The sequence below is a fragment of the Camelus bactrianus genome, chromosome 17, assembly GCF_048773025.1.
Source record: "Camelus bactrianus isolate YW-2024 breed Bactrian camel chromosome 17, ASM4877302v1, whole genome shotgun sequence".
Taxonomy (NCBI): domain Eukaryota; kingdom Metazoa; phylum Chordata; class Mammalia; order Artiodactyla; family Camelidae; genus Camelus; species Camelus bactrianus.
The window spans coordinates 48,793,052-48,820,085 of NC_133555.1; the positions used below are offsets into that span (position 1 = coordinate 48,793,052).

The following is a 27,034-nucleotide window of genomic DNA, read 5'->3' on the forward strand; positions in this document are numbered from 1 at the left end:
GTCATTGCTAAACCATGGTATGAGTTCATCGTAAAAGAATCTAACGTAAATCTGACACTAAAGAACAGTGTAGTTTAAAATGCAATTTTCTGAGTGTCTGGCTTGATTTAGGTGATGTTTAGACCACTGAGAGGAAGGTGGGTTTAGCCGTTCTTTAGGGACTCCTCCATGACTTGGGGTCATTTACTTACTCTCTTTGGTGCTTCTCAACTGTGCCACATCCTGGTGTGCGTAGAAGATGTTAATATTTGCCAGTGTAAATTTAAGCTCGGAGGTTGCCTGTAGCTGGAAGAGATTGTTGCTGGGCTCCGGTTGCCCCAAGACCCCCTCCCGCCCATCCCCTCCAGAGCTGAGTGGGTCCATAGCTTCGCACATCTCTCAGCTCTTTAGGGAAGCTTGGATTCTAATTCATAAGTTTTCTCAAGATGTCTGTATTGAGTGTAAATTTCCATTACCTTTTTCTTGTGTTTTGTATAGATGATAGTTTGTATATAGTTATGGAACTTATAGAAGGGGCCCCTCTTGGAGAGCATTTCAGTTCTTTGAAGGAGAAACAACATCATTTTTCTGAAGAGAGACTATGGAAGATATTTATACAGGTACACTTCTATCTTCATTAACTTCTTCCATGAAACAGTGAAGTTCTGAGCTGACTGCCCACAGCCGCGTGTAGTGGTTATGAGTGGCTGTCTGTCTGTCTGTCTATCTATCTACATATATCGGGGCAGTGACATTTGTTTGTTATTTGTTGTTTGAAGCTATGCTTGGCTCTTCGGTACCTGCACAAGGAGAAGAGGATCGTCCACAGAGACCTGACGCCAAACAACATAATGTTGGGGGACAAGGACAGAGTGACCGTCAGTAAGTAGAAACATCTTAACATTTTCCACTTGAGTCTGAATGTTATTCTACGGCAGAACCGTCCAGTAGAACTTTCTGCGCCACTGGGCATGTTCTAGATCTGCTTTGCCCAATATGGCAGCCACTAGCCACATGTGGCTGTTGGGCACTTGAAATGTGGCCAGTGTGACTGAGGACCTGAATTTTCAATTCTGTTGAATTTGAATTAATTTAAATATCCCAGTGTGACGAGTGGCTGTTGTGCTGGGCAGTGACTAGTGTAGTTCTTAATGACTGAGTTATATTTTGCCCATTTGAGACAATTAAGTAAATAAATAAAGAGAATAAAGTCTTGAGGTACTTGAGCGTTTAATTCCCAGGTCAGTGGTTTCTAGGTTTTTCTTTCTGTGGAGCCCTGCTTCACCAGCAGAGGCTCGTATGACCGCCACCTGAGCACATTGCTGAACTCATTTAATAAAGTCTGTGACATACGGGTGACAGCTGTATGTATGGAGGCTTATAAACAATCCAGCCATTCGTGTCCTTCAACGTTTTCACTGTTTACCTCAATATTTTCAACTGTAGCAGGTAGGCCTTAATGTTATGTAAATATTTTCGATTTCTGAGACTCTTTGGCTTTAAGTGACGCAGTATTTTTTCTGGTTTCAAGCAAAGGAGCAGTGATAAATCTCAGAACAGAATTTTACCCTAGTCCAGTTTCTCTCCACTAAAGCAGTTGTCTGCAGGGCACTGACGGGCTGCCATTATTTTCAACGAGCGTGAAATGATTTTATGACTGAGAAAATAATCCACAGAGATCTGACGTCACTATTTGAAAAAACTGGTTGCTGGCCAATTAATGAGGAGTAAGAACAGTTGAGAAAGAGTGAGTTTGTGAAGATTGTGACGCGACCGGCAGAGAATTAGGCGAGGAAATTTAAGGTGCGATTTTAGACACGCGAAGTCAGAAATGTGATTATATCCTTTTCCTAGTTAAAATCCTTCAAGCAGCTCCCCCTGGCACTGAAGATAAATTTTAGATTCCTGAGGGCACTCAAGACCCTTTCTTCCTGATCTCACTCCTGCCCTTTGCTCTGGACTCATGGGACAGATGGCTGTTTCCTGAATAGCCCAGGCTGTGGTCGTGTTCCTCGTGGCTTCCAACGTGTTGCTGTTTGTCTGGAATGCCCTTCTGGTGCTCAGTTCTAATCCCACTCCTCCAGGTGGCATCTTTGACGTCCACATCACATCAGGTGTGTTCTGAGTCTGGGCTCCTTTAGTCACTGGGCTTGCCTTGCTCGTAGTACATGAGACATTGGTTTCTTGACATCCTCTCCTTGAGGTAAGGGAAGCCAATTTCCTAGACTTTGTTCCTCTGGAAGCACTTAATAAATATTTATTGACTGTATAGAAGAATACATGAACAAGTAAATGAATGAATTTTGAAATCTTGGTATGATAGCCAAGACTGTGTGAAAAGAGTGCTTTAACACAGGAGGAACTGAAGATAAAGATGGAAATCAGGTCCATAAATGGAGAAAGATCCAAGCAGTTCCCAGTGTCATCTCAGCAAACAGTGTCACCCAGAGGGACTGAAAGGAAGGATTTTACTTTCTTGAATACCACCAAAGTTTGAGAAATCAAATGAGACCTGTCTTATATGGCCAGCATCCTTGGCATTTTAACTCTTTCCAGAGGATTAGAAGACTTAAATCATTGTTGATGGGCTCAACTGCTGCAGAGAAGTCTGTGTCATTACAGGAAAAATGAGTTAGTCAGGTCTTGCCCCATCTTGCTTTGAACCTGTTCTGTAGTTTATTTCCTATTAATCAGGTGTAGTGTCTGTTAGAGTTTGAGCTGGTACAGAACTTTGAGTGCCCTCAAAAGACTGCAGGATATTGAGTCCCCTGTATTGCATACCCTCATAGCATCTGTTGTTGGAGGAAGAGCCATAGAATTTATGGCATTTATGAAATTTCTCTCATGTTACTAAAAAAGCAAGAATATTTTCTGTCAGGTCCACCGCAGCTTCCTTGTATTGCCATTGGGTTGTGTAAAATGAAGAGATATTGAAGCAAATTCAGTCAAATCCAACTGCTAAAAAATGTTAAGATTAGTGATTTTATGACTGTTGGTGGGTCATTGTGCAATTCTGAAACTTGAATCAAGAAAAAGATGAGAACAGTAGTCTCAAGATAATTTGGCTATTCAGGGTCTTTGGTGGTGCCATAAAAATTTTAGAATTATTTGTTCTAGTTCTGTGAAAAATGCCTCTTGATATTTTGACAGGGATTGCATTAAGTCTGCAGACTACCATGGGTAATATGGTTATATAACAATATTATGTTCAATCCATGAGCACAGTAGATCTTTCCGTTTGTTTGTGTCATCTCAATTTCTTTCATCAGTGTCTCATAGTTTTCTGAGTACAAGTCTTTCATCTGTTTGTTTAGATACATTCCTAGGTATTTTATTCTTTATGATGCAGTCGTAAATGGAATTGTTTTCTTAATTTCTCTTTCTGATAGTTTGTTGTTAATACATAGAATGTAACAGATTTCTTTATATTTTGTATTTTGCAACTTTACTGAACTCGTTTGTTAGTTCTAATAGTTTTGGTAGCATTGTTAGGATTTTATATATATAGTATCATATCATCTTCAAACAGTGAGTTTTACATTTTCCTTTCCAATTTGGATCTCTTTGATTTCTTTTTCTTGTCTGATTGCTATAGCTAGAGTTCCAATACTGTGTTGAATAAAAGTGGCAAGAGTGGGCATCCTTGTCTTGTTCCAGATCTTAGAGGAAATTCTTTCAGCTTTTCATCATTAAGTAAATGATGAAAGTAAATAAAGACCATATATTGTCTTTATTATATTGAAGTATGTTCCCTCTGTGCCCCCTTTTGAGAGTTTTTATTGTAAGTGGATGTTGAATTTTGCCAAAAGCTTTTTCTGCATCTATTGAGATGATCATATGGTTTTCACTCCTTCAGTTTGTTGATGTGATGTGTGACATTGATTTGTGGATGTTGAACCATCCTTGCATCCCTGGGATAAATCCCGTCTGATTGTGGTGTATGATCCTTTTAATGAATTGTTCAGTTCTGTTTGCTAATATTCTCATTCATCTTCTGAAGCCTTGACTTGCCTGGGAGTTCGCTTCCAAGGCATCTCACCCACATGGCTGGAACTCAGCCCCTCAGTCACCAGGATCACTCTTCTCTGTGTGGCCTCTTCAGCAGAATAGCCTGGACTGTTTTCTGTGGGTTAGGCAGATATTTCTCAATTATAATATTAAAAACATAATATGTAAAAGAAAAAATTAATAAGTTAAACTTCACTGAAGTTTAAAACTTCTGTTCTATGAAAGATTAAAAGAATGAAAAGACAAGTTGCAGACTGGGAGAAAATATTTGCAGATCGTCTATCTGTCAAAGACTTTGTATCAATAGTACAAATAATAAAAAAAACTCAATAATAGGAACACAAATGACCCAATAAAAATTTGTCAGATAGACGATCTGCAAATTTTGAATAAGCTCTTCATTAAAGAAGATACATAGATGGCAAGTAAGTACATGATAACTGTTCAACACTGGTGGTCTTTAGGGACATGGAAATTAAAGCTATACTGAGCTATCACTACGTCCTAATTAAGATGCCTAATTAAAAACACCCTGACCAACTCCAAATGCTGGTGAGGATGCAGAACAAGTAGAACTCTTACACATTTATGGTGAGAGCACATTGGAAAATATTGGCTTGCAGGTTTTTTTTTTTTTTTAAGAAATTAGACATACACTCATCATAGGATCCAGTCATTCCACTTCGAGGAATTTGTCAAAGAGAAATTAAAAATTATGTTCACACAAAAACTTGCATGCCACTATTGTACTTACTTGGTCTTGAGTCTTGAGTAGGAATGGTGAGAGTGGACCTCCTTGCCTTCTTCTGTTTTTGTGTATCTTTGAGTCAATACTACCTTGTCTGAATTACTATAGCCTTATAATAATTCCTACTATACTACAGAAAACTCGGTTCTCTTTTGTGTCAAAGTCCACAGCTCCTCTTGGCCCTTTTAATTTCTGCGTTAACTTATACTCAGTTTGTGAAGTTCTACCCAAAATATGAAGAGCCACTTGATCAGAACTACTTAACTTAGTTTAGGAAGAATGAAATCTGTGTCGTACTGAGAATCCTGATCCATGAACGTGGGCTTCCTCTCCATTAATTCTAGTCTTCTTTAAATGACTCTGTGACAGAATTTTATATATTCCCTGCGTAGGTTGTTCATGTCTTTTGTCATATTACTCCTAGATATTTGTTTCCAAGCTATTGCAATTAATGTGCTTTCTTTCAAAAAAGGAAAAAGAAAACTAAAATTGTTCCTGACTTATTTTTAAAATTCAGTTAATCAAGGCACATTAAACATGTGCTTATCTGACAATCTCTTCAAAGTATCTAGCAATGTATTAACAAGACTGCTGTTTCTTTTATTTCTCTTCTTTATTTTAATTGAGATGTAATTCACATAGGACGTAATGTTAGTTTCAGGTGTGCACCATAGTGATTTGATGTTTGTTATGTACTGTGAAACGATCACCGTAAGTGTGGCCAACACCTAGCCTTGATTTTGATCTTATGGGAAAGGCAGGCAGCCTTTTAACATTGAGCAGGAAGTTAGTTGTAGGTTTTCATAGATGCCCTTTATCGGGTTGAGATGTCTGTTTTCTACTTTGTTGAATTTTGTCAGACTGTTCTTATACAACTATTAAAATGCTCATCTGATTGTCCTTCTCTAATTTTCTGATCTGGTGAACTCTAGTATTGATTGATTTTTAAATATCGGATCAGCCTTGTACTTCTGGCATAAACCCGGCTTGGTCATCATGTGTTGTCCTTTTTATATATCTCTGGATTTAATTGATTTATATTTTATTGGTAATTTTTGTTGATAATATTCTCATTGCAATACTGTTCTGTGGTTTTCTTTGTCTGGCTTTGGTTCAAGGTAGCATTGGCTTCATAAAATGAGTTGGGAAGTGTTCTCTCTAATATTTTTTGGTAGAGTTTGTGCATACTGGTATTTTATCCCTTAAGTGTCAGGCTGAGTTTATAAATGAAATGATCTGGGCCTGATTTTTCTTTGTTGGCAGTGCAGTATTGTGTTTTGATAAGGATTTTGGGCTTTAGAATTAAGCAACTCCAGATTCACGACGCACTCTGTTAATTTCCCCTTGTGAGACTTTGGGCAAATCACTCATTCTCTTTGAGCCTCAGTTTCCTCATGTATAAAATGGGTGGTTGTGAAGATTAAATAGTGATAAACATCAGTTGTTCATCACTGTGCTATCCTACATTTGCAGACGTTAACTTATTCAGATTTTAGTATTATTTACTTCTATCTATGTTACTAAAATCCTGACTTTACAGATAGGAAAACTGTTGCAGAGAGAGATAGTATAACTTGCTCCAGTTTCCTCAGGTAGCACATAATGAAGCCAGGATTTGAACTGAGGCCATGTGGTTCCAGAGTCGGTGCCTTTAAGCACTAAGTGGCACTAAGAACAATAATTCCTACCTTTCAGGATCGCTCTGAGTGTTAAGTCAGACAATAGATGTAAAAGTGGCTTAATTTGTGCTAGATCAAGGTTGTTTAGTAAAAGGGCATTGGTATTAATAACATGAATTAGTATTATTTTGAAGTCAAGCTACTTCACAATATTTTCAACCTGTCAGAGACATTTTGGTATAGATAAATAACTAAATGCTTTTTATTAAAAATCATTGATGCAATTCCATATATATTTAGTGCACTTAAAAAGTGACATTGTGAACATCAGACTTTAGTAGGAATAGCGACTTGAATTCTGCTTCAACACTGCCTTTTTGTGTAAATCTGGTAATCAAACCTCTCGAAATGTTGGTAAATCTGTACGGTGATAATAGGAAAACATCTCTTTCTGCCACTTTGGTCTGAGTTGTTGAGTGGCTTAAAAAAGAGAAGTATTTGAAGATGCTTTGAAAAGTATAGCTAGTGTGAATAGTAACTATGAATATTTAATGTTCTAATTTTGAAATTAGGATCCTTTGTTAATGTGTAAGTATTTTCAGATGATTCTGAACATCATATTTACTACGACTTCGTACACACAGCTGCCATTTAATTTCAGGTTTTCAGACCTTCATGGTGATTGTTTAGGCTTACCATATTTGTTTATTTTTTTGGCCAGAAGGGGTGCCTGCCATATGCCAACACATAAGATTCATTTTATTTATTTGAAAATTGTAGGGGTGACCTAAAAAGTGGAATCACAGGTTCAGTACTTTTCCTATTTTTCAGTCGGTAAGACTTATTTTAGCTTTTTGAAGTGATGAGACTTCCCACGCCCATAGACACAGCATAACGCTGTAATGTACGAGTGCCATTAACGCAGGCTGGGAGTGGGTCAGAGGACTGGCGCGTGGGGCGTTGTGACGGGGACGAACTGTCTCTGTGAACTGAATAGTTTCTTGCACAGAATGTTAAAAGCTGAGGAACAATGCTAATTGCGGGAAAATATAATAAAATTGCTTTGTTTTTTGAATTGTAGCTGACTTTGGCCTGGCAAAGCAAAAACAAGAAAGCAGTAAACTTACATCTGTTGTGGGGACAATTCTGTATTCCTGGTAAGGACAATTATTTCATGGCTCTCAAACCTCATTCTTAACTGGTTTGGTCTTTCATTTCTTTTCTTGGGTTGCAAAGGTAAGACATTTATATATTTGACACATTTTTCTCAGTTATCCAGGTAGTACACATGTATAGAGTTATTATGTGTTTAAAATACCGTTTTCTTTCCCTTGAGGTAACTTGGTCCCTAATGGGGACTAATTTTATTACTTATAATTGAAATGATACTTGGCACATAGTAGGTGTGCAAAAGTTGTTGCATTAACCTGTGAATGAACTAGTAGGCTTACTATGCAATGTGACACTTGGAACATTTTATTGCATCTTTTGTGTATGTGACTCTTCTTCCCTCTTTCCATCTAAAGATATTCAAAGTCAGAGGAAGGGTTTTATGTCTTAATACCTGTCTCAGTGTCTGGCAAATAATAGGTCCTGAATAAATTTTAATATGTGAGTGAATAAATGATGACATACATACTTCAACATAGGTTTACAAAGGTGGTTGCTTCTTGGGTAAATGAGTGTTTGTATTTTGATGAATTGAGACCCTTGTAACTTTTCTAGCATGCTTTTAGGGTTCCTTTGCAACTCATTATTATGAAGTGAGAGTCTTCTTTTGCTGATCACATATCATTTGTCCGAATCTGTTGAAATTAGCAAGCAGATACGGTAGTCAGTAGACAGACAGATTTCAGTGAAATAGTCTTCAGGATCTCATTCCTCAGGTCAAGCAACTTCCATCTTCTTTTTTAATCTAGTCTGTTGACACACAGCAGAGCCCTGGGGATAGGATTCAGAATGAATTTTCTCCAAGGAGGGTGGAAATTGGAAATAAACAGCCCTATTGTACAAAATCCTTTCATACAAGAATGCTCAAAATGGTGTTTTTCGAAGGGTAAATTGTCATTTATTTTGCTAGAAATTCTTTACGTGTTTGTTTTTGAAACTAACATGATGAGAAGATGCAGAGGTTGGTGGCCAGGCTACCCCTGTCCCTTGAAAAGTGAAAGTTCATCTGTGCACTCAGTCTCTTAACAGTAAAGCTAACCCACCCATTACTTGCTGCTGGAAGAAGAATTTTCTTTTGTTCCACTTTGTGCTCTTTTTTCTGAAATAAAGTTTAATCACAAAAGTATTAAGTAATCATATGTTCTGAACAGATTCAGTTGTCAATCAAAGTGACATAACAAATGAAATACAAACTCGCAATAAGTAGATTTATTCCCAAGACTGAATTAATTTCAGAATTGCCAGTATGATAATTGGGTGTGTGTATGTGTGTGTGTTGTGTGTGTGTGTGTGTATGTGTGTGTTGAGGTGAGGGGCAGGAAATCTATGTAGTAGTAGGAAGAAATCTAAAACACAACAAATATCTTGTTGTGTTAGCCCAAAGATGAAGTCACATTCTCTTTTAATTTTTAAATTAACTAAAAAATTAAGAAAGCTGAACCTCCTAATATAGTTAAGCTATTATTTCATTTAGAAATGCCACGGATGTTTTAATAGCATGTACAGTGTGTCTTATGACCATTCATACTTCTATCAAGGTCTTTGTTTTTTTTTTAAACTACTTTAAAAAATGTATTTCTCCTCCCTTTTCCCACCTCCTCTCCCCTCTGGTTGTTGGAAATGCCCGTGTGGTAGGTTTTACTGTGAACTTAGGTTCACAAGCCATTTTTCTTCCTGATTCTTGATGTCTTCAGCTGAGCATGAAGTTAAAAGAACTCAGTTCTAAATTACATTCCATTACTTCCTTACTTTGGGATTTTCTAGAAGATAAGGATTCAAGTGAAATAGTTTGTTCAGGAGATGGTTCCAGGAAGCACTGGTCGGAGGTGGGGCTGGGGAAATGAGACCAAGAAGGGAAAGCAGCCTGGACAGGAAAGGTCAGCAGTCGGGCCCATAGACTGCTCTCTGGGACAGAGTGCACGGGCTGTCTCACAGTTGTCCTATGTGCCAAACGAATGGTAGGAGTGACTTTTCCCCTTTTCCCAGTCACAAGGGGCCGAGGGCTGCTCCAGGGTGGCCTTCAGGCAGTCCTGGCCTCCTGGGAGGAGGCCCACAGGCTTGGGACCTTGCTCAGTGCAGGGTGTCATGGGTGTGCACTGGAAATGTCAGTAGGAGGGGACCTGGCCGGGGTCCTGACACTGTCAGCTGTATAATCTCTCAAATTCTGTTATTCCAAGTTGAAGATATTTCCTGATATGTCCATTTGACATGTCCAGTTCCTTTTGAATTGTTTATATTCTTCTCTTTGGGTTTGCTCTGAGCTTGTAAATTGGGCAAAAGTAAGATGGATATCTTTCACAGTCTCTGCCCCGAGTCTCACACCTTCGTGCCTTTTCTTGAGTTGTCCCTTCAGCCATTCCCAGGGTATTTCCCTCCACATTCTGTAATCTCTGTGTAATCCTTATGAGCCCCTCTGAGCCAATTAATGTGGACCTGAGATGTTGTCCCTGCCCTCCAGGGTCCCCAGAGTTTGATGAATTTGATGTTTCCATGTCATTTTGTGCTTTCCTTTTGCCTTGGCTTCCTCAGACATTAACTTAGTCAACAGAAGAAAGTTCTTTCTCAGCCCCTGCAGGCAGGGGCTCGGAGCGCCCTTTGTTCTGTATCTCAGCTGCTAGTTAAGTGGTTTGTGGGCCCTGGGCTGACTGTGCTGGAACAGAAGGTCCATAAAACCTCCTTTTCTTTATCTGATTGGAGTCATTATTAAGCAGGCCTTTTTTATCCTTCTCATGGATAAGACTCTCCAAATATGGCCCTTGGCTCCCTTTTTTATCTCAGTGTCTCACTCCAGTTCCAGAGTGCAAAACTACGGTATTTTCAACTGCATTTTCAGAGCAGATTTTAGCGTTTGAAGCTCTGAGAAACATTTTAGGCTAGTTCATAGTTAGGCTACTTCAGAACATATATTTGGGATTTCTGGATAATAAGTAATGTTCTCGTAAAAATGGAAAACTTTGACTAATCCTGGAATGGGAATTCTTTGAGACTTTATTCCTTAGTGTAACCCCACTCATGTTACTACGTTAGGTAATGAAAAGAAAAGCTGGTGAAGTTTGCATTGGACAGATCAAAATAAACCTGTAGGTAAACCTGAACAAATAGACAGTGAAACATATCCGATTATGCTGAATGCACTTTTCAAGTTTTTAAGAGAACTCAGGGCTCTCAGACTCTTAATTGCTTAAGACACTTCAGTAGCTTCCAGCTGCTCCTAGTTTACGGACCAGGCCTCCCTGTGGTTTCAAGCTTGCAGCTCAGTGTGGTCTGCCCCCGCCACGTCCTCCAGCTTTACCTCCACCCAGACTTTGCTTCCCTGCTCTTGGCTGTTCCCTCTGTGTTCCTCTGACCACAGGGCTTTTGCACATGCTGCTCCCGCTGCCTGGAATGCTCCTTTTCCCAGTTGTCACCTGGTTAACTCTTTCTCACCCTTCACCTCTTGCTGGAATGTCGCCTCCTCAGGCAACCCCCCTAGTCAGGGCACGATTCTCCCAGTCTACACACTCTGTGCGCTTTTCCTTCACAAAGTACACTTCTGTATTTACTTTGTGATAGGCTGTGATGATCTTATTCCCTGCCGTCCCCAGCGCTGAGCCCAGAGTGTGGTATTTTATAGGCAAAAAAAGCAGTTACTGTATGGGGATCCGGTACTGTATGATTATGAACGGGACCTGAAATAATGTGCTGCTATAAAGGAAATTGCTCTGTTCCACTGGAACACATCTCCCACCCCGTCACTCTTCCCCTCAACCTCTGGCATGCTCCCGCCTGGACGCTGCTCCTCCAGGCACCTGCCACTCACCTCCCTTCCTTCCCGTCTCTGCTTCAGTGTCGCTTCTGCAGAGAGGATTTCCTGACCCCCGCCCCAGACAGCAGCCTCCTTCATGCTCTGTCCCTTTGTCTTTATTTCTTCGTAGCACTTGTCAGTACTGTCTGACATGATGTGGTATTTGAATTGGTTTATCCTGTGTCTCTTCCACTAAAATGCAGACTCCACGACAGCAGAACTGGTGTCTCCCGGGGGCCCAGAGGAGCAAACCAACAGAATCCTAATAAATATTTTGAATTATTTTTTAACACCTTTATTGTGGTATGATTCCTGGACTGTAAACTACACGTATTTCAGATGTACAGTTTGATGAATTTTGATAGATGTCCACACCCATGAAACCACCACCACAATCAAGACAGCTGACATTTCCAGCACTCCCCAAGAGGGGCACTTTTCGAATAACAAAGTGAAACTGAGTCCTTCTGGTTTTGTCTTAAAATGTCTTTATTTTAAAAACTTTAATGAAGAGTAATTGGGAAAAGTTGACAAATATAATTGTCTGTGTTTAAAGTATGCAACACAATTTGATACACATGTATTGTGTGATGATTACCAAGATCAGGATGATGAACACATCCGTCCCTGACATCTTTAACTCCTTTTTGTTCTTGTTCTTGGAATGCTGACGCTCAGCGCTCAGGGACTTTTAAGTACATAATAGCATGTTATTCACTCTAGTCCCCAGGCTGTACATGAGATCCTCAGAACTCATTCTTCTTCTAACTGAAAATTTGTACCCCTTGGCCTCTATCTCCCCATTTTTCCCTCCCCCCAGCCTGTGGCAGCCACCATTCCACTCTCTGTTTCTATGAAATCAACTCTTTTTTCTTTGTCTTTTTCTTTTTTTTTGTCTTTTTCTGGCTTATTTCTATTAGAACAATGTCCTCCAGGTTCATTTGTGTTGTTGCAAATGACAAGATTTCCTTTTTAATGGTTGAGTAATTTTCGTATAATACTCTTAAAAATCCATGTGCATTTTTATCAGTCTCTAAACCCCTAACATTTTTTTCCCGTTTTCAGTTTTATTATGTAGAATTATTACAGTTCGACTGTATATACACATTATATTGCATGTAGATACATATATGCAGTATATTGCACATTTTTTTAGTTTTCATGTATGTACTAGTTATTGTTTCTAAGAACAGATTAGATCTTTAGTTTTTTAAACTTACATAGTTATCAAAGGAATAAAGCCAACAACAAAATAAGAATCAACAGAATGCAGTAATTCAATCATAAAGGACAGTCAGATGTGCTTACACAAATTCAAGAAATCAAAATAATAATTAGTTCATTTGTGTCATTATTATTATTGTCACAACATTTTTAAAAATGGAAGTATAGTTGATTTACAATATTGTGTTAGTTTCAGGTGTACAGCATAGTGATTCAGCATTTTTGCAGATTATCTTCCAGTATAGGTTATTACAAGATAATTGGTATAATTCCCTGTGCTACACAGTATATCCTTGTAGCTTATCCATTTTATACATAGTAGTTTGTGTCTGTTAATCCCATACCGCCATTTTGTTCCTTCTCACTCCCTCTTCCCTTTGGTAACTATAAGTTTGTTTGCTATGTCTGTTGAGTTTCTATTTTGTTTCTATTTTGTTTCTATTTTTCAGGCACATTCATTTGTATTATTTTTTTAGATTCCACATGTATATACACATAGTACTTGTCTTTCTCTGTCTGACTTATTTCACTAAGCATAATATTCTCTAGGTCCATCCACATTGCTGCAAATGGCAGAATTTTATTCCTTTTTACAGGTGAATTATATTCCATTGTATATATATGTATCATACCTTCCTATGCCAAGCTTCTGTTGGTGGGCACTTGGGTTGCTTCCATGCCTTGGCGATTGAAAATAGTGCTGCTAAGAACACTGGTGTCAGCTGAGGGAGGCTGAAGGGGGATTCTTGGACGTGAGCAGCCCAACTGAAAAAATGCCGAGGAGCTGCCATACCGCAAAACAGACTTCACCCGGAGCAAACATGGAGTTCACAGCACTTTATTCTATTTCCACAAGGTGGTGCGTGCACTCTATGGTGCAGCTGTCCTGTTTTTTATCTAGTTTCTGCCAGCACGTGTGCAGTGCCAATTTCTTTGTTCTTGAGGCTTTCAGAATATCTCTAGTGCATGCGTACTTCTATTTTCTTTGTTCTAAATCTTGTATAATTGATGCATGTGCACAGTCATTATTTACTGCATGCTGCAACCATGCTTGATCGTGGCCTTGGGTCGCACGGCCTTAGCTCATCCCAAGGCCACTGACAATTGGTATCTTTTCAAATTAGTGTTTTCAATTTTTCCAGACAAATGCCCAGGAGTGAAATTGTTAGATTATGTGATAGGTTTGGTTTTAGTTTTTTAAGGAACCTCCATACTGTTTTCCACAGTGGCTAAACCAATTTACATTCTCATTAACAGTGTAGGAGGGTTCCCTTTTTTCCACACCCTCTCTAGCATTTGTTATTTGTAGACTTTTTGATGATGGCCATTCTGACAGGTGAGAGGTGATACTTCACTGTGGTTTTCATTTGCATTTCTCTACTCCTTAGCAATGTTGAGCATCTTTTTGTGGGCCTGTTAGCCTGTTATGTCTCCTTTGGAAAAATGTCTGTTTTAGTCTTCTGCCCACTTTAGATTGGATTGTTTGGTTTTTTGATATTGAGTTGTATGAGCTGTTTGTATAGTTTGGATATTAGCCCTTTGTTGGTTGCATCATTTGTGAATATTTTCTCTCATCCTGTAGGATGTCTTCTCATTTTGTCAGTGGTTTCCTAGCACTAACTTTTTTTTTAGGGTTTTGTTTGTTTATTTGTTGTCTGTATCAAAAGTATAACAGAGGTGTTTTGTTCACATGCACCTTTCAGACTTCAGGTTTAATCCATTCTGTTATTTCATATTGACTTTAATGCTAGAATAGTGGATTCTGACTTCATTTTTAGCTCTAACATTTTTTTAACTTTTCTGACTTTTACCTCTGTGACACCTACAGTGAATGTTTTTAGTTTGAAACAGTAAGTACTTGGTGCCAGGGTCTGTTTTATTTTACCTTTTCCCATTTATTTGCTGTATCTTTATATCGTCCATAGTTACTAGAAAAATGAATAATGAGTTCAAGTAAGATGTTATCATTTAAAACAATTAAGTGGAATGATTATAAATGATTGAGACAAGTATTCTCCTGTGACTGGTAAATTGGCCCTGAGGAAAATTGCTAGAGAGGAATTTGCAAAAATAAGAACGTAACTGGAAAAAGAATGTAATATTGACAGGCTGGTTGGCTCAGGCCCTGGAATCAGACTGGGTTTAAGTCCTGGGTCTGCTGTTGAGGGTTATAAATTATCGAACTTCTCTGTGCCTCAGTTTCCTCATCTGCAAGCTGGGGATATTAATGCTGCCCACCTTCTAGGATCGTTGTGTGGTTGAGTGGTGACGCACGTCGTGTGCTTGGAACAGTGCCTGGCTGGTGTGTGGTGGGCACTCGCTGGACAACAGTGATTGTTTGCTATTAGTCTGAGATTTGAAAGGTTAGTTACATTTGAATACATAGATCGTATTGTGCCTAAGATTCATATTCGTTTCTTATTAGTCACAGCAGAGAAGAATACTTAGGCTGAGTTTCTTTATAGCGCCTTCTCTCTCCCCGTCTCTGTATTTGCTCCCTGGGCGGCTGCTTCGGTCACTAGTAGGGACGGGGATTTTTCTAGCAGCCGGACCCAAGCAGCTGAGGAGTATGAAAGGGGAGAAATGTGCATGGCAGGCGAAGGCTGGGAACCAGAGGACCCGAATTTTGCATAGTTGTGCCTTGAGAAGGTGGGATGTGAGGCGCCTTTTGCTCATAATTGCTTCAGTTTATGGCTTCCATGTGGCCAGCGGGGTAAGATTTACCTGCATAATAGCCCCCACCCCTGCCCCATCCCCCCTAGGGCTCTGCGCACACACACACACACACACACACACACACACACACACACACACACACAGAATTGTTTTATTACGTTATCTGCTTTTAGGGGAGGTAGGAGGGAACTTGAGTGAACTCAGGATTTAACTGCACAAATTGAACTCTAAATACATCTTAAAGTCTGGATGAAATAGGCCACCTGGTCTCGTGAATTTATTTAAAGCTGCTAAATAGAAGCTGCCAGAGAGCCTGTGTTACTGCTACTCTACCCCTTAATGTTTTACGTCTAGCTTTATGCTGCTGACCACATACTTTACTTATTTTTATTACCAAACACTTGTATAGAGTTTACTAAGTGGCAGGCACTGTTCTAAGTCACAGAAGCCTCAAACCTCCTTTAATACGAAGTCACATAATCCTCAAACCTCCTTTAAGATCGAGTGAATGTTGTAAGTCATCTTTAGGGAGGTTAAGTGATCTTGCCTGGTGTCACACAGCTAGGAGGTGGAGAAGCCTGGATTCAAATGCAGACAGCCGGACTCCGGGGGTGTGTGTCCTCAATCTCTCTGCTGTGCTGTTTCCTACTGGGTGAATCCCTAGGGGACCAAACCGACACATCAGGGATTAGAAGTGTTCCACTTTGGTGACGTCTGTGTTGGGGACATTGTGACGTGTCTGTTAGGATGCACGCATTCCAGGCAGCCTTCATCATGCCTTTATTACTTGCTGAGTTTTACTTTTATTCAACTGAAAATTTTTGTTTTAATTTTTCCCAATTTCACAGTTGTTTTCTCATCATTCAAGTTTCCATAGTTTTTAGATAGTTTATTTTTTTAATACTCTTAGCAGACTTAATGTTCAGAAACACTTTCTGAATTCAAAATGAAAAGTTACGGAGTTTCTAGAAAAGGGAAAAAACAACTCTAAGTTAAGGACATTTATAGCTTCATATAATTCTAATGTTATAGTGTCTTTGATTCTGCTGACACCACAGAAAGTGTATGAATGGAAAAAAAATACTTTATAGTAACTTGACTTAGCCAAGATTTAAAGTTTGAATATAGATGTATAATGTGGTGTATGATGGAGGCTTTTCAGAGTCTGATTTGTTCTGAACTCCCAGCAGCATAAAAAGCAGGAAAGGGAGCTCTCTGATGACTGGTTTTGCCACTGGAAGCCCTTGTGTTGTCACCAGTCAGCAAGACTGGTGATGCCAAATCATTTATCTCTAGTTTCTATGTCTCCTTTTCCTTACCTCCTTATGTCTTTATTTTTACGTGTAACCATGGGTCTGTAAACAAGGGACTTCTTTATCCATCTTTATTCCAGTTACTTGTCTAGTTTGTCATTCTAAACTTTTGACTTTGAAGTCATTCTGTAGACTGTTCCACACTTGGTTCAGGAGGGAGATGTGAGAAAGGTTACAGACCGTCACAGGTATGACTTTGAGATGCTTTTCTGACGTGTTAGCGAGGTGGTTTGGCCAAAAAGAAATATTCTTGTGTACTTACACTAATTTTTTGAACAATTAAGATACTAGAAGAATTATCTGATGGTGTGAATGTGTGTATTTAGGTGATGTTATTATAGAACAAATATCCCCCCGCTTAGTTACTTAGCGGCAGTCTGCGTAGGTTTGCTGGGCGTTTCCTCTGTTGCTGCCCCGGGGCTCAGTTGTGTGCGTACATTCAGATGAATCATTGACTCGGCTGCAAGGTGCAGTTGGCCTCATGCATCTGGCGGGACATGTGGACTCTTGGCTCGGGCTCCTCGGATCTCCTCCAGGTCGCCCTGTGTTTGCGTGGCTGTGTTGGAGCAGCAGTCCAAGAGGGCAGAAGTGGAAGCCGCAAGGCCTCTCAAGGGCTAGACCCGGACATCGGATCAGCTGGATGGAGGCTGGATGGGCCAGGCTGGAGCTGGTCTGGTGCTGCTGGGCGGGCAGGAAGCAACCCTCTGTAGTACAGGTCTGGGAGTGGGGCTTAGCACCCCATGGCAAGGACGTGGAGCAGGGTACAAGGCTGTCAGGGTCCGAGGGCCACAGGGGGACGGGGAGCGAGTCCGGGCACTGCACAAGCAGGAGGCCTTCAGAGGTGCAGGCTGTGCAGGGGCTCTGGTTTCTGGGAGGGGGCGGGGTTGAGGGGGCGGTGGTGGGCGGCACTGCAGAAAGGTGATCGCCAGCCTGAGGCTGCTGGGTGGCTTAGGCCCAGCGTTCTGGGCCTGTGGCTGGGACAGGCTCCACAGGCTAGTCTCACGAGGCCTATACTGCCTCCCCCTGGCCCATGCCAGAAATTGCAGGAAAACTCTTCCTCCCGCCGTGTTCCCCCAGGACCGTCTGCGGAGAAAGCTTAACATGGTACTCACTTTAGAAGAGAAATACTTAAAGAAATTGCATTGTTTGTTGAATGGTCCCTTGGGAGCTAGGAGGCGTTAAATTGCTAAGTGACAGAGTTTGTCTTAGCAGCCCAAGAACGACGCTTTGGCAAAACAGGGCCACACCACTGCGGTCAGGCGGCCAGTGCCCTCATTTCCTCCACTCAGCGAGTGTTTATTTCTCTGCCCACGCATTGGTACATCTTCAGAGTGCCCTTCTGAACTGTGAGAATGTAATCTTCCCTCAGTTCAGTTCTGAGGAGACTCAGCATGTTTAAGGGAGAGCAGGAGCTGTAGTTTGGCTGCGTGGGGATTTACACTGGGATCGTGGGAGACCTGGAATTTTCCCCTCAGTACTGCCGAGCCCTGGGTATCCCTCAGCCTGGCAGTCACTGAACAGAAGTGCTGTTTTTTAGAAATCTGCAGAATGAAGCCAGGGAAAGGGAAGGGAAGAGAGACATACGTGCTAACCCCTTTACCTGTCCCTGGCTTAGATGTCCCAGCACCTACCTGTCAGGCGGCCAAGGTGACTTGGTCTTTTTCCATGAGGATATTTCAGCTGAATTTGAGGAGACACAGACAGCAGTCAAGGGTAGAAGGATCAAGGGTTGGAAAACCTTGTGATAACTTATAAGAGCCTCCACCAGGAGCATGTAGACAGGGCCTGCCTGTGCTGCTGAACTTGAGGGAGAGGCCCGCGGGGGTGGGCGGGCACGGCACCTGTCCACATAGTGGTTGTGCCACGTCCTGTGGACCGTGTAAACCATATGGAGTGGCATCTGTTTCTCCCGTCAGACGTTATGACGGTACTTGCTTGGAAGTGCCTCTGGCTGACTGATGGTCAGAAGGGAAGAAGAGATGACGGTGATGAGGACAGACAGAGAAAGGAAAGAGTGGAGGAAGTCAGAGCATTTATTCTTTTATTTTTAATTAAAAAATTTTTTTGTTTTTATTTATTTGTTTTGTTTTGCGGGGGTAGTTAATGAGGTTTATTTATTTATTTTTCGATGGAGGGACTGGGGATTGAACCCAGGACCTCGTGCATGCTAAACATGCGCTCTCCCCTGAGCTGTACCCTGCCCCCCTAGAGCATTTAAACAGCTGGGAAATATGAAGGCCGAGTTACTCTATCAGAGGTGGAGGAATTAAGGAAGCATTTTAGTTATTCAGCTTATTCTTAGGAATGTTACCCCGGTGACCCTACCAATCTCATATCTTTTGCATCAATTTATTTCATAACTCCTTTAGCTGATATTAACACTCTACACTATTATTCGTTTTTTAAACTTAATTATTCATTTTTTAATCTGGTGTTTTGGAATGTACATAGCAGTCCTAGGAGAGGCAGTGGCACGATGCCAATAAAAGAAAACCTTTTCTGAGATACTGTTTTTTCTATAATAGTAACATAAGAGTTACGAGTCCTATACTCTGAAATTCAAGCTGCCCTTTGGGGGAAGATTTCCTAAAAAACGCACATAAAAACAGAACTTCATAATAAAACTGTGACAATATTGTGATCTGTAATAAACTGCCAAAATAATGATTTGGAAATGTGACTTTGATACACATTGTATGTAACTTTGATACACATTGTATATAACTTTGATACACATTGGCAACACTCAACTGTTACAAAACCTTCATTTTCACAGAAAGGGATACTAACCACGTTTGGTGGTTAAATTCTGCAGATTTTGTATATAGTACCTCACCTCTTCTTAGTGCTTTAGGGATTCAAGAGGGCTTTGTCTGCTCCTCAAAAAGCACGTGCCTCTTCATCTAACCAGCTCCTCTCACCTCCTTCTCTGAATCTGTCTCCAATTTTTATGACAGCCTGCTGTATCCCTAAGCTTAGCAAACAGTGCCCCAAACAGTAGCGGTGAGAGAAGTAATGAAATGTCAGTGGGTTTGCCAGCAGGGCCGTCCCTTAGGTGCCCATGTGACACAGTGCAGACTCGAGAACTGGACAGCCTGGGTTTGATCCTGGCTCTCCACGTAACTGTCTGAATTTGGGCAAGTACCTTAGTCTTTATGAGCTTCTGTTTTCTTGTCTGAAATGTGGGAGCTGATGGTAATAATGGTACAGTTCTTGCCTCATAGGGTTGTTATGAGGATTAGAAAGATGGATGGATAGATGTAGATGGATGGATGGATGGATAGATAGATGATAGATTAGATGGATGGATGGATGATAGATTGATTAGATAGACAGACAGACTGACAGATGATGGATGATAGAGACAGGTAGACAGACAGACAGGTAGATGGATGATCCACTATAGCAATGGCACCTGGAGTATAGCAGGGATTCAATAAAGATTAATTGCTATTATGCCGGGAGCAACGGCCTCATTCCTTAGGAAAATCCCTCTTCCCCTCCTCCGCTCCGAGTGAGTCCCATGCTTGAGAGACCTTGCCTCCCGGGCCATGTTTGCTCTGGCCAGAGTTGGCGCTTGTCCCCCAGGCTGGCCAGTCCTAGCGTTCCTGCTCCAGTTGGCAGAAGTGATAGGAGCGTTTCCTTCATTCAAGCTGCTGTAATTAGAATTCTTCCCTGGGGGATGCGGACTCAGTGGGGACTCAGTAAACAGATGAAGCCGGGAGGTGAAAGGCCCGGGGCGCTGGGTGGTCATGCTTGTAGCCAGGAGGAGGTTGGTCTGAGAGGATGAGGCTGGCCCCTGGAGGGAATGTGACAGGGAGTCTGGCCACGTGCGTGCAGCCCTCGATTCCATTCTCCCCGAGACCCCACTGCAGCTTGCTGCTTCCCGCGGACGGGTTCCTCTCTTTGCCTGACCTTGCTGGGTTCCTTCTACTTGTCTCTGAGTTCGGGTTGCTCCTAAAAGCACACCCTGAGTCAAAGATTCAGGAGCAAGTGCTTTATTTTGGAGGGGATCCTAGGGAACAAGGGTAGGGGAGTGGGGACGTGAGACAGGGAAGGGAAGGCAGCAGGCAAAGATCTCTCCGGGCGAGCTGCACTGGAGCGCCAACCTGCTGCCAGTTTAAATGCATCACTCAGTGAACCCACCTAATAGGAGAGAGTGGAGTGATTATACAACATCTCATACCCCTCCCTGGTGAAGGGCTGTTCCTGGGGTCCATGAATTTACTGATACCTCAGGCCAGTCGCACTGCAGGCAGAGAATGTCCAAGGGGTCAAAGAAAATCCTCAGGCAAAAATGCAAATGGCTGGAATTCAGGCCAGAGTGCTCTGAAGAAGTAAGGGTAGGGGATGTGGGCAGGACACCTGCAGCATCTGCAGTGACTGACAGGGTAAAAAGCTCTGAACGGGCGCAGTACAGGCACCGTGACAGCGTGGCCTGACCCTCTTCTGTTCTCTGATTTTTTTTTTTTCCTTTTTCTGGAGATGCTGGGGATTGAACCTGGGACGTCATGCATGTTAGGCGTGTGCTCTACCACTGAGCTGTACCCACCCCCACAGAATACACAGTTTTGTGTGACTTTATACTCAGAGAAAGGCACTTGTATAATGATGTAATTGAGGTATTGTATTCTGTGAAAGCACCATAATTGTATAGTTATGTGCTTGAATTTTAAAAGCTGGTGATATTTGGCTGGAATACAAATACAAAATGTGTAATGTCAACTGTAGGCCAGCTATTTTTTTTAAACATCAGTAGAGAAAAAGCAAATAGCAGTTAATGAACAATGAGAAATTTCAAGGCTGTTCGATGTGAATTTGTCTTTGTGATTCAAAGTAGGCAGTGCCTAATAATCCTTTGATGGCTATAGCATCATAACTGGGTGAACTTTATCCATTTCTTTTTTTTAAATTGAAGTGTAGTTGATTTATAATGATATATTAGTTTCAGGTGTACAACATAGTGATTCAATATTTTTATAGATTACACTCCATTGAAACTTACTATAAGGTAGTTGCTATATTCCCTGTGTGGTGTATTGCATATTTATGTATTTATTTATTTTATACTTAGCAGTTTGTACCTATTAATCACCTAGCCGTATCTTTCCCCTTCTCTGACCCCTCTCACCACTGGTGAAAACTAGTTTGTTCTGTATCTGTGAATCTGTCTCTGCTTTGTTATATTCATTTTTAAAATTTTTTCTAGATTCCACATATAAGTGAAGACATACAGTATCTATTTTTCTCTGTCTCACTTGTTTGACTAAGCATAATACCCTCCAGGTGATCCACGTTGTTACAAATGGCAGATTTTCATTTTTTATGGCCGAGTAATATTCCATTATATATATATGTATATGTGTATATATATATACGCACACACATACATACATACACCATATGTTTATCCATTCATCTGTTGATGGACACTTATGTTCCTTTTATATCTTGTCTTTGGAAATAAGGCTGCTGTGAGCACCGAGGTGCATGTAGTTCTTCAAATTCATATTTTCATTTTCTTCTGGTATAAACCCAAGTGGGCTTGTGCTGGATCATATTGTAGTTCTGTTTTTAACTTTTTGAGGAACCTCCATCATACTTTCCATAGTGGTCGTAACAACTTACATTCCCACCATGTACTAGGGTTCCCTTTTCTCCGCATCTTTGCCAACATGTATTATTTTTTGTCTTGTTGATAATAGCCATTCTAACAGGTCTGAGGGGATTTCTCATTGTGGATTTGATGTGCATTTCCCTAATGATTAGAGATGTTGAGCATCCTTTTTCATATGTCTGTTGGCCATCTGTGTGCCTTTTTTTGAAAAATGTCTGTTCTGGTCTCCTGCCCATTTTTTGATTGGGTTGTTTGTTTTGTTGATACTGCTGTATGAGCTCTTTATGTATTTTGATATCAAGCCCTTATCAGACATGTCATTTGCAAACATATTCTCTTGTTCAGTAGGTTGTCTTTTCAATTTGTTGATTATTTCCTTCACTGTGTGAGAGTTTTTAAGTTTAATTAGGTCTGATTTGTTTATTTTTTCTTATTGTTTCTTTCGCCTGAGGTGACAAATCTAAAAAATATTGCTAAGACTTATGTCAAAGAGGATACTGCCTGTTTTCTTCTAGGAATATTATGGTTTCTGGTCTTACATTTAGATCTTTAAGCTATTTTTTGTTTATTTTTGTATATAGTGTAAGAAAATGTTCTAATTTTATTCTTTCACACCTAACTGACCAGTTTCCTAGCACCACTTATTGAAGAGACTGTCTTTCCCCTATTGTGTATTCTTGCCTCCTTTGTCATAGATTAATTGCCCATATGTGCATAGGTTTATTTCTGGGCTCTCTGCTCTGGTCCATTGATCTGTGTGCCTGTTTTTGTGCCAGTACCATACTGTTCTGATTACTGTAGCTTTGTAGTATAGTCTGAAGTTAGCACGTGTCATACCTCCAGCTTTGTTCTTTTTTCTCAAGATTGTTTTGGCTCTTTGGGGTCTTTTGTGGTTCCATGCAAATTTTAAGATTATTTGTTCTAGTTCTATGAAAAATGTCATCGGCATTTTGATGCATATTGCACTAAATCTGTAGATTGCTTAGGATAGAATGAACATTTAAAAAATGTTAATTCTTCCAATCCGTGAACATGTGATATCTTTCCATTTATTTGGTTCAGATTCCTTCATCAGTTTCTTTTAGTTTTCAGAGTGGATCTTTCATCTCCTTGGTTAAGTTTATTTCTGGTATTTTATTCTTTTTGATACAATTGTAAATGGCATTACTTGTTTATTTTCTCTTTATACTAGTTCCTTATTAGTTAATGTTATTAATAGTTCTGTGTATAGAAAAGCAACAGATTTCTGTCTATTAATCTTTTATCCTGCAATTTCAGTGAATTCACTTATTAGCTCTAATAGTTTTCTGCTGGAGACTTCATGGTTTGCTAGGTATAATATCATGTTACCTGAAAATAGTGACAGTTTTCCTTCTTCCTTTCCAACTGGGATGCCTTTCATTTCTTTTTCTTTTCTATTTGCTGTAGCTAGGACACCCAATATTATGCTAAATAGAAATGGTGAGAGTGGGCATACTTGTCTTGTTTCAGTTTTTCACCATTATGCTTGATGTTAGCTGTGGGTTCTTCATAAATGGCTTTTATTATGTTGTGCTATGTTCTATCTCAATTTTGTTGAGAGTTTTTATCATAAATAGGTGTTAAATTTTTTTCAGATGCTTTTTCTGCATCTGTTGAGATGATTATGTGATTTTTACTCCTTCAGTTTGTTAATGTGGTGTGTAACACTGATTGATTTGTAGATGTTGAACCATCCTTGCATCCCTGCTCTAAATCATGTCGGATCATGGTGAATGACCTTCTTTATGTTGTGTTGAATTCTATTTGCTAATATTTTGTTGAGGATCATTGCATCTTTGTTAATCAGAGATATTGGTTGTAATTTTTTTTTTGTAGTGTCTGTATGGTTTTTGTATCAGGCTAATGGTGGCCTTGTAGAATGAATTTGGGAATGTTCCCTCCTCTTAAAATTTTTTGAATAGTTTGAGAGGATAGGTATTAACTCTTCTTTATATGTTTGTAGAATAACCCTGTGAAGCTTTTGGTCCTGGACTTTTGTTTGGTAGGAGTTTTTTTAAATTACAAATTTAATTTCACTACTAGTGATTAATCTTGTTCAGATTGTCTGTTTTTCTCCGATTCAATCTTGGAAGGCTGTATGTTTCTAGAAATTTTTCCATTTATTCTAGTTGTCCAGTTTGTTGGCATATAACTGACCATAATATTCTTTTATAATTTCTTTTTAATCTCTGCGGTATTGGCTGCCATTTCTCCTCTTTCATTTCTTATTTTCTTTATTTGGGTCCTTGCTGTTTTGTTCTTAATGAGCATGGCTAAAGGCTTATGAATTTTGTTTGTCTTTTAAAACAATTAGCCCTTTGTTTCTTATTTGGATTTTTTTTTTTTTGGGTCTCAATTTTATTTCCATTTTGATCTTTTTAAGTCCTTTCTTTTGCTGACTTTGGACTTAGTTCTTCTTTTGCTAAGATTAGGCTGTTAATACTTGAAATTTTTCTTATTTCTTGATGTAGGGCCTGTATTATTATAGACTTCCCTCTGAGAACTGCTTTTGTTGCTTCCCAGAGATGTTGGAAAGTTGTGTTTTTATTTTCATTTGTTTCATTTGTTTTCTTATTTTCTCTTTGAATTCTTCATTGACCCATTGTATTTTGGTTTTTGGTTTTTTTCAGAAGCATGTTGTTTAGTCACCACATGCTTGTTTTTCCTACTTTCCTCCTGTAATTGATTTCTAGTTTCATATCACTGTGGTTAGAAAAATGCTTTACATGATTTCCAAACACTTAAATTTGTTGAGGCTTGTTTTGCAGGCTAGCATGTTATCTATCCTGGAGCACATTCTATGTGCACTTGAAAAGAATGTGTATTCTGCCTTTTTTGGGTGCAGTGTCCTGTGGATATATATTAAGTCCAGCTGATCTAATGTGTCATGTAAGGCCAGTGTTTCCTTACTGACTTTCTGTCTGGATGATCTGTCCCTTGACATAAGTGGGGTGTTAAAGTCCCCTGCTATTAATGTATTAGTGTCGTTTTCTACCTTAATGTCCGTTAGCACTTGCTTATACATTTAGGTGCTCCTGTACTAGGTGCATACATGTTATGCAAGTTCTGTTCTCTTCTTGTGTTGATCCTTTCTCATTATGTAATGACCTTCTTTGTCCTTTATTACAGACTTTAAAAAAATTTTTAAAGTCTCCTTTGTCTGATATGAGTATTGCTGCACAGCTTTCTTTTTGTTTCCATTTGCATGGAATATCTTTTTTCATCCTCTCTCTTTCACTCTGCGTGTGTCTTTAGCTCTGAAGTGAGTTTCTTGTAGGCATCATATAAAGGTCTTGTTTTTTATCCAATCAGCCATCCTGTGTACTTGGAATGGAGCATTTAGTCCAAGTGATTATTGATAATTATGTACTTCTTCCCATTTTGTTAATTGTCTTCTGATGTTTCTGTAGTTCTTCTCTGTTTTTTCGTCTTCTCTTAGTCTCATGTTGTATTTTGATAACTTTCATTAGTTTTAAGTTTCTATTCTTTCCTCTCTATTTGTGTTTCTATTGTAGGTTTTGATTTGTGGTTACCATGGAGTTCATTTTTATTGACCTGTAAACTATATCTACTTATTTTAAACTGATAGTCATTTAAAATCAAAAACAGTCTAAAAGCTCTACATTTTGTACTCTCCCTCCCCAAATTTGTGTTTTTCATGTCATATTTAAAATCATCGTGTCTATCACTTAATTATTTATTGTAGTTATATTTTGATTTTACACTTTTTGTCTTTTAATATTTTAACCTATGTATTAGGTTATTTAATAGTTGATCTGCAGCCTTTACCAGTGGGATTTTTCCCTTCTACTTTCTTCATTCTTATTGTAGCCTTTTCTTTTTCACTTAAAGAATATCCATTAATATTTCTCATAAGGTCTGTTTAGTAGTCATGAACTCTTCTAGCTTTGGTCTGACAACCTCTATCTCTCCTTCAGTTGCGCATAACAGCCTTGCTGGGTAGAGTATTAACTTTGCAGGGCTTTTCCCCCCTTTCAGCATTTTAAACATATCATGCCGCCCTCTTCTGGCCTGCGATGTTTCTGCAGAAAAATCAGCTGACAGTCTTAGGCGGATTCCCTGTAACTGACTCTTTGTTTTCCTCTTGCCGCCTTTAGAAGTCTCTCTTTCACTTTTGCCGTTTCAATTATGGTATGTCTGGGTGTGGGTCTCTTTGTGTTTGCTTGTTTGGGACCCTCTGTGCTTCCTGGATGTCTGTTTCCTTCTTCAGCATCAGGAAGTTTCCAGTCATCATTTCATCAGATACATTTTCGACCCCTTTCTCTCCTCTTCTTCTGGGATGCCTATAATTTGAATGTTAGTATGCACGATGTCCTAGAGGTCCCTTAAACTACTCTCCTTTTTAAAAATTTGGTGGTTGTTTTGTTTTGTTTTTGCTGTTCTGATAGGGTGGTTTCCATTACTGTACCTCCCACATCACTAATACGTTCTCCCGTGTCACCTAATCTGCGGTTAATTCCCTCCACGGTATTTTTCATTTCAGTTATTTTATTCTTTAGCTCTGTTGGGTCCTTTTTTCTGTTTTCCAGTTCCTTCTTAAAGTTCTCACTGTGTTTATTTATTCTTTTCCCAAGTTCAGTTAGCATTCTCTTACCATTGCTTTGAACTCTTTATCAGGTAAATGATTTATCTGGGTCATTAGGATGTTTTTTCAGGGTGTATCCTTGTTATTTCTTTTGAAATATATTCTCCTCTTCTCATTTTGTTTAACTTTCTATTTCTCTCTGAATTTAGGAGAAACAGTTACCTGCTCTGGTCTTGCAGGCGCGCCTTGTGTGGGAGCATCCCTGTGCAACTGCGTGTGCTCAGGGGCCTTGGCGGGAGCTGGATCTGACAGCAGCACCGGCCGCATCT

General features: G+C 39.8%; 1 protein-coding gene across 17 annotated transcripts in view; it reads left to right on the forward strand.

The window, feature by feature from the left end:
- The window catches only part of NEK10 (NIMA related kinase 10), a 180,592-nt gene that overhangs the window by 67,660 nt on the left and 85,898 nt on the right, over nucleotides 1–27,034 (forward strand). For 16 of the 17 annotated variants that reach the window (XM_074345388.1, XM_045520098.2, XM_074345391.1 and 13 more), the window contains 3 exons: nucleotides 478–599; nucleotides 759–861; nucleotides 7,436–7,511. In XM_074345388.1, coding sequence (XP_074201489.1) covers nucleotides 478–599; nucleotides 759–861; nucleotides 7,436–7,511 — 301 coding nt within the window. The remainder of the gene's footprint in view (nucleotides 1–477; nucleotides 600–758; nucleotides 862–7,435; nucleotides 7,512–27,034) is intronic. The other variant, XM_074345397.1, reaches the window with a different exon arrangement.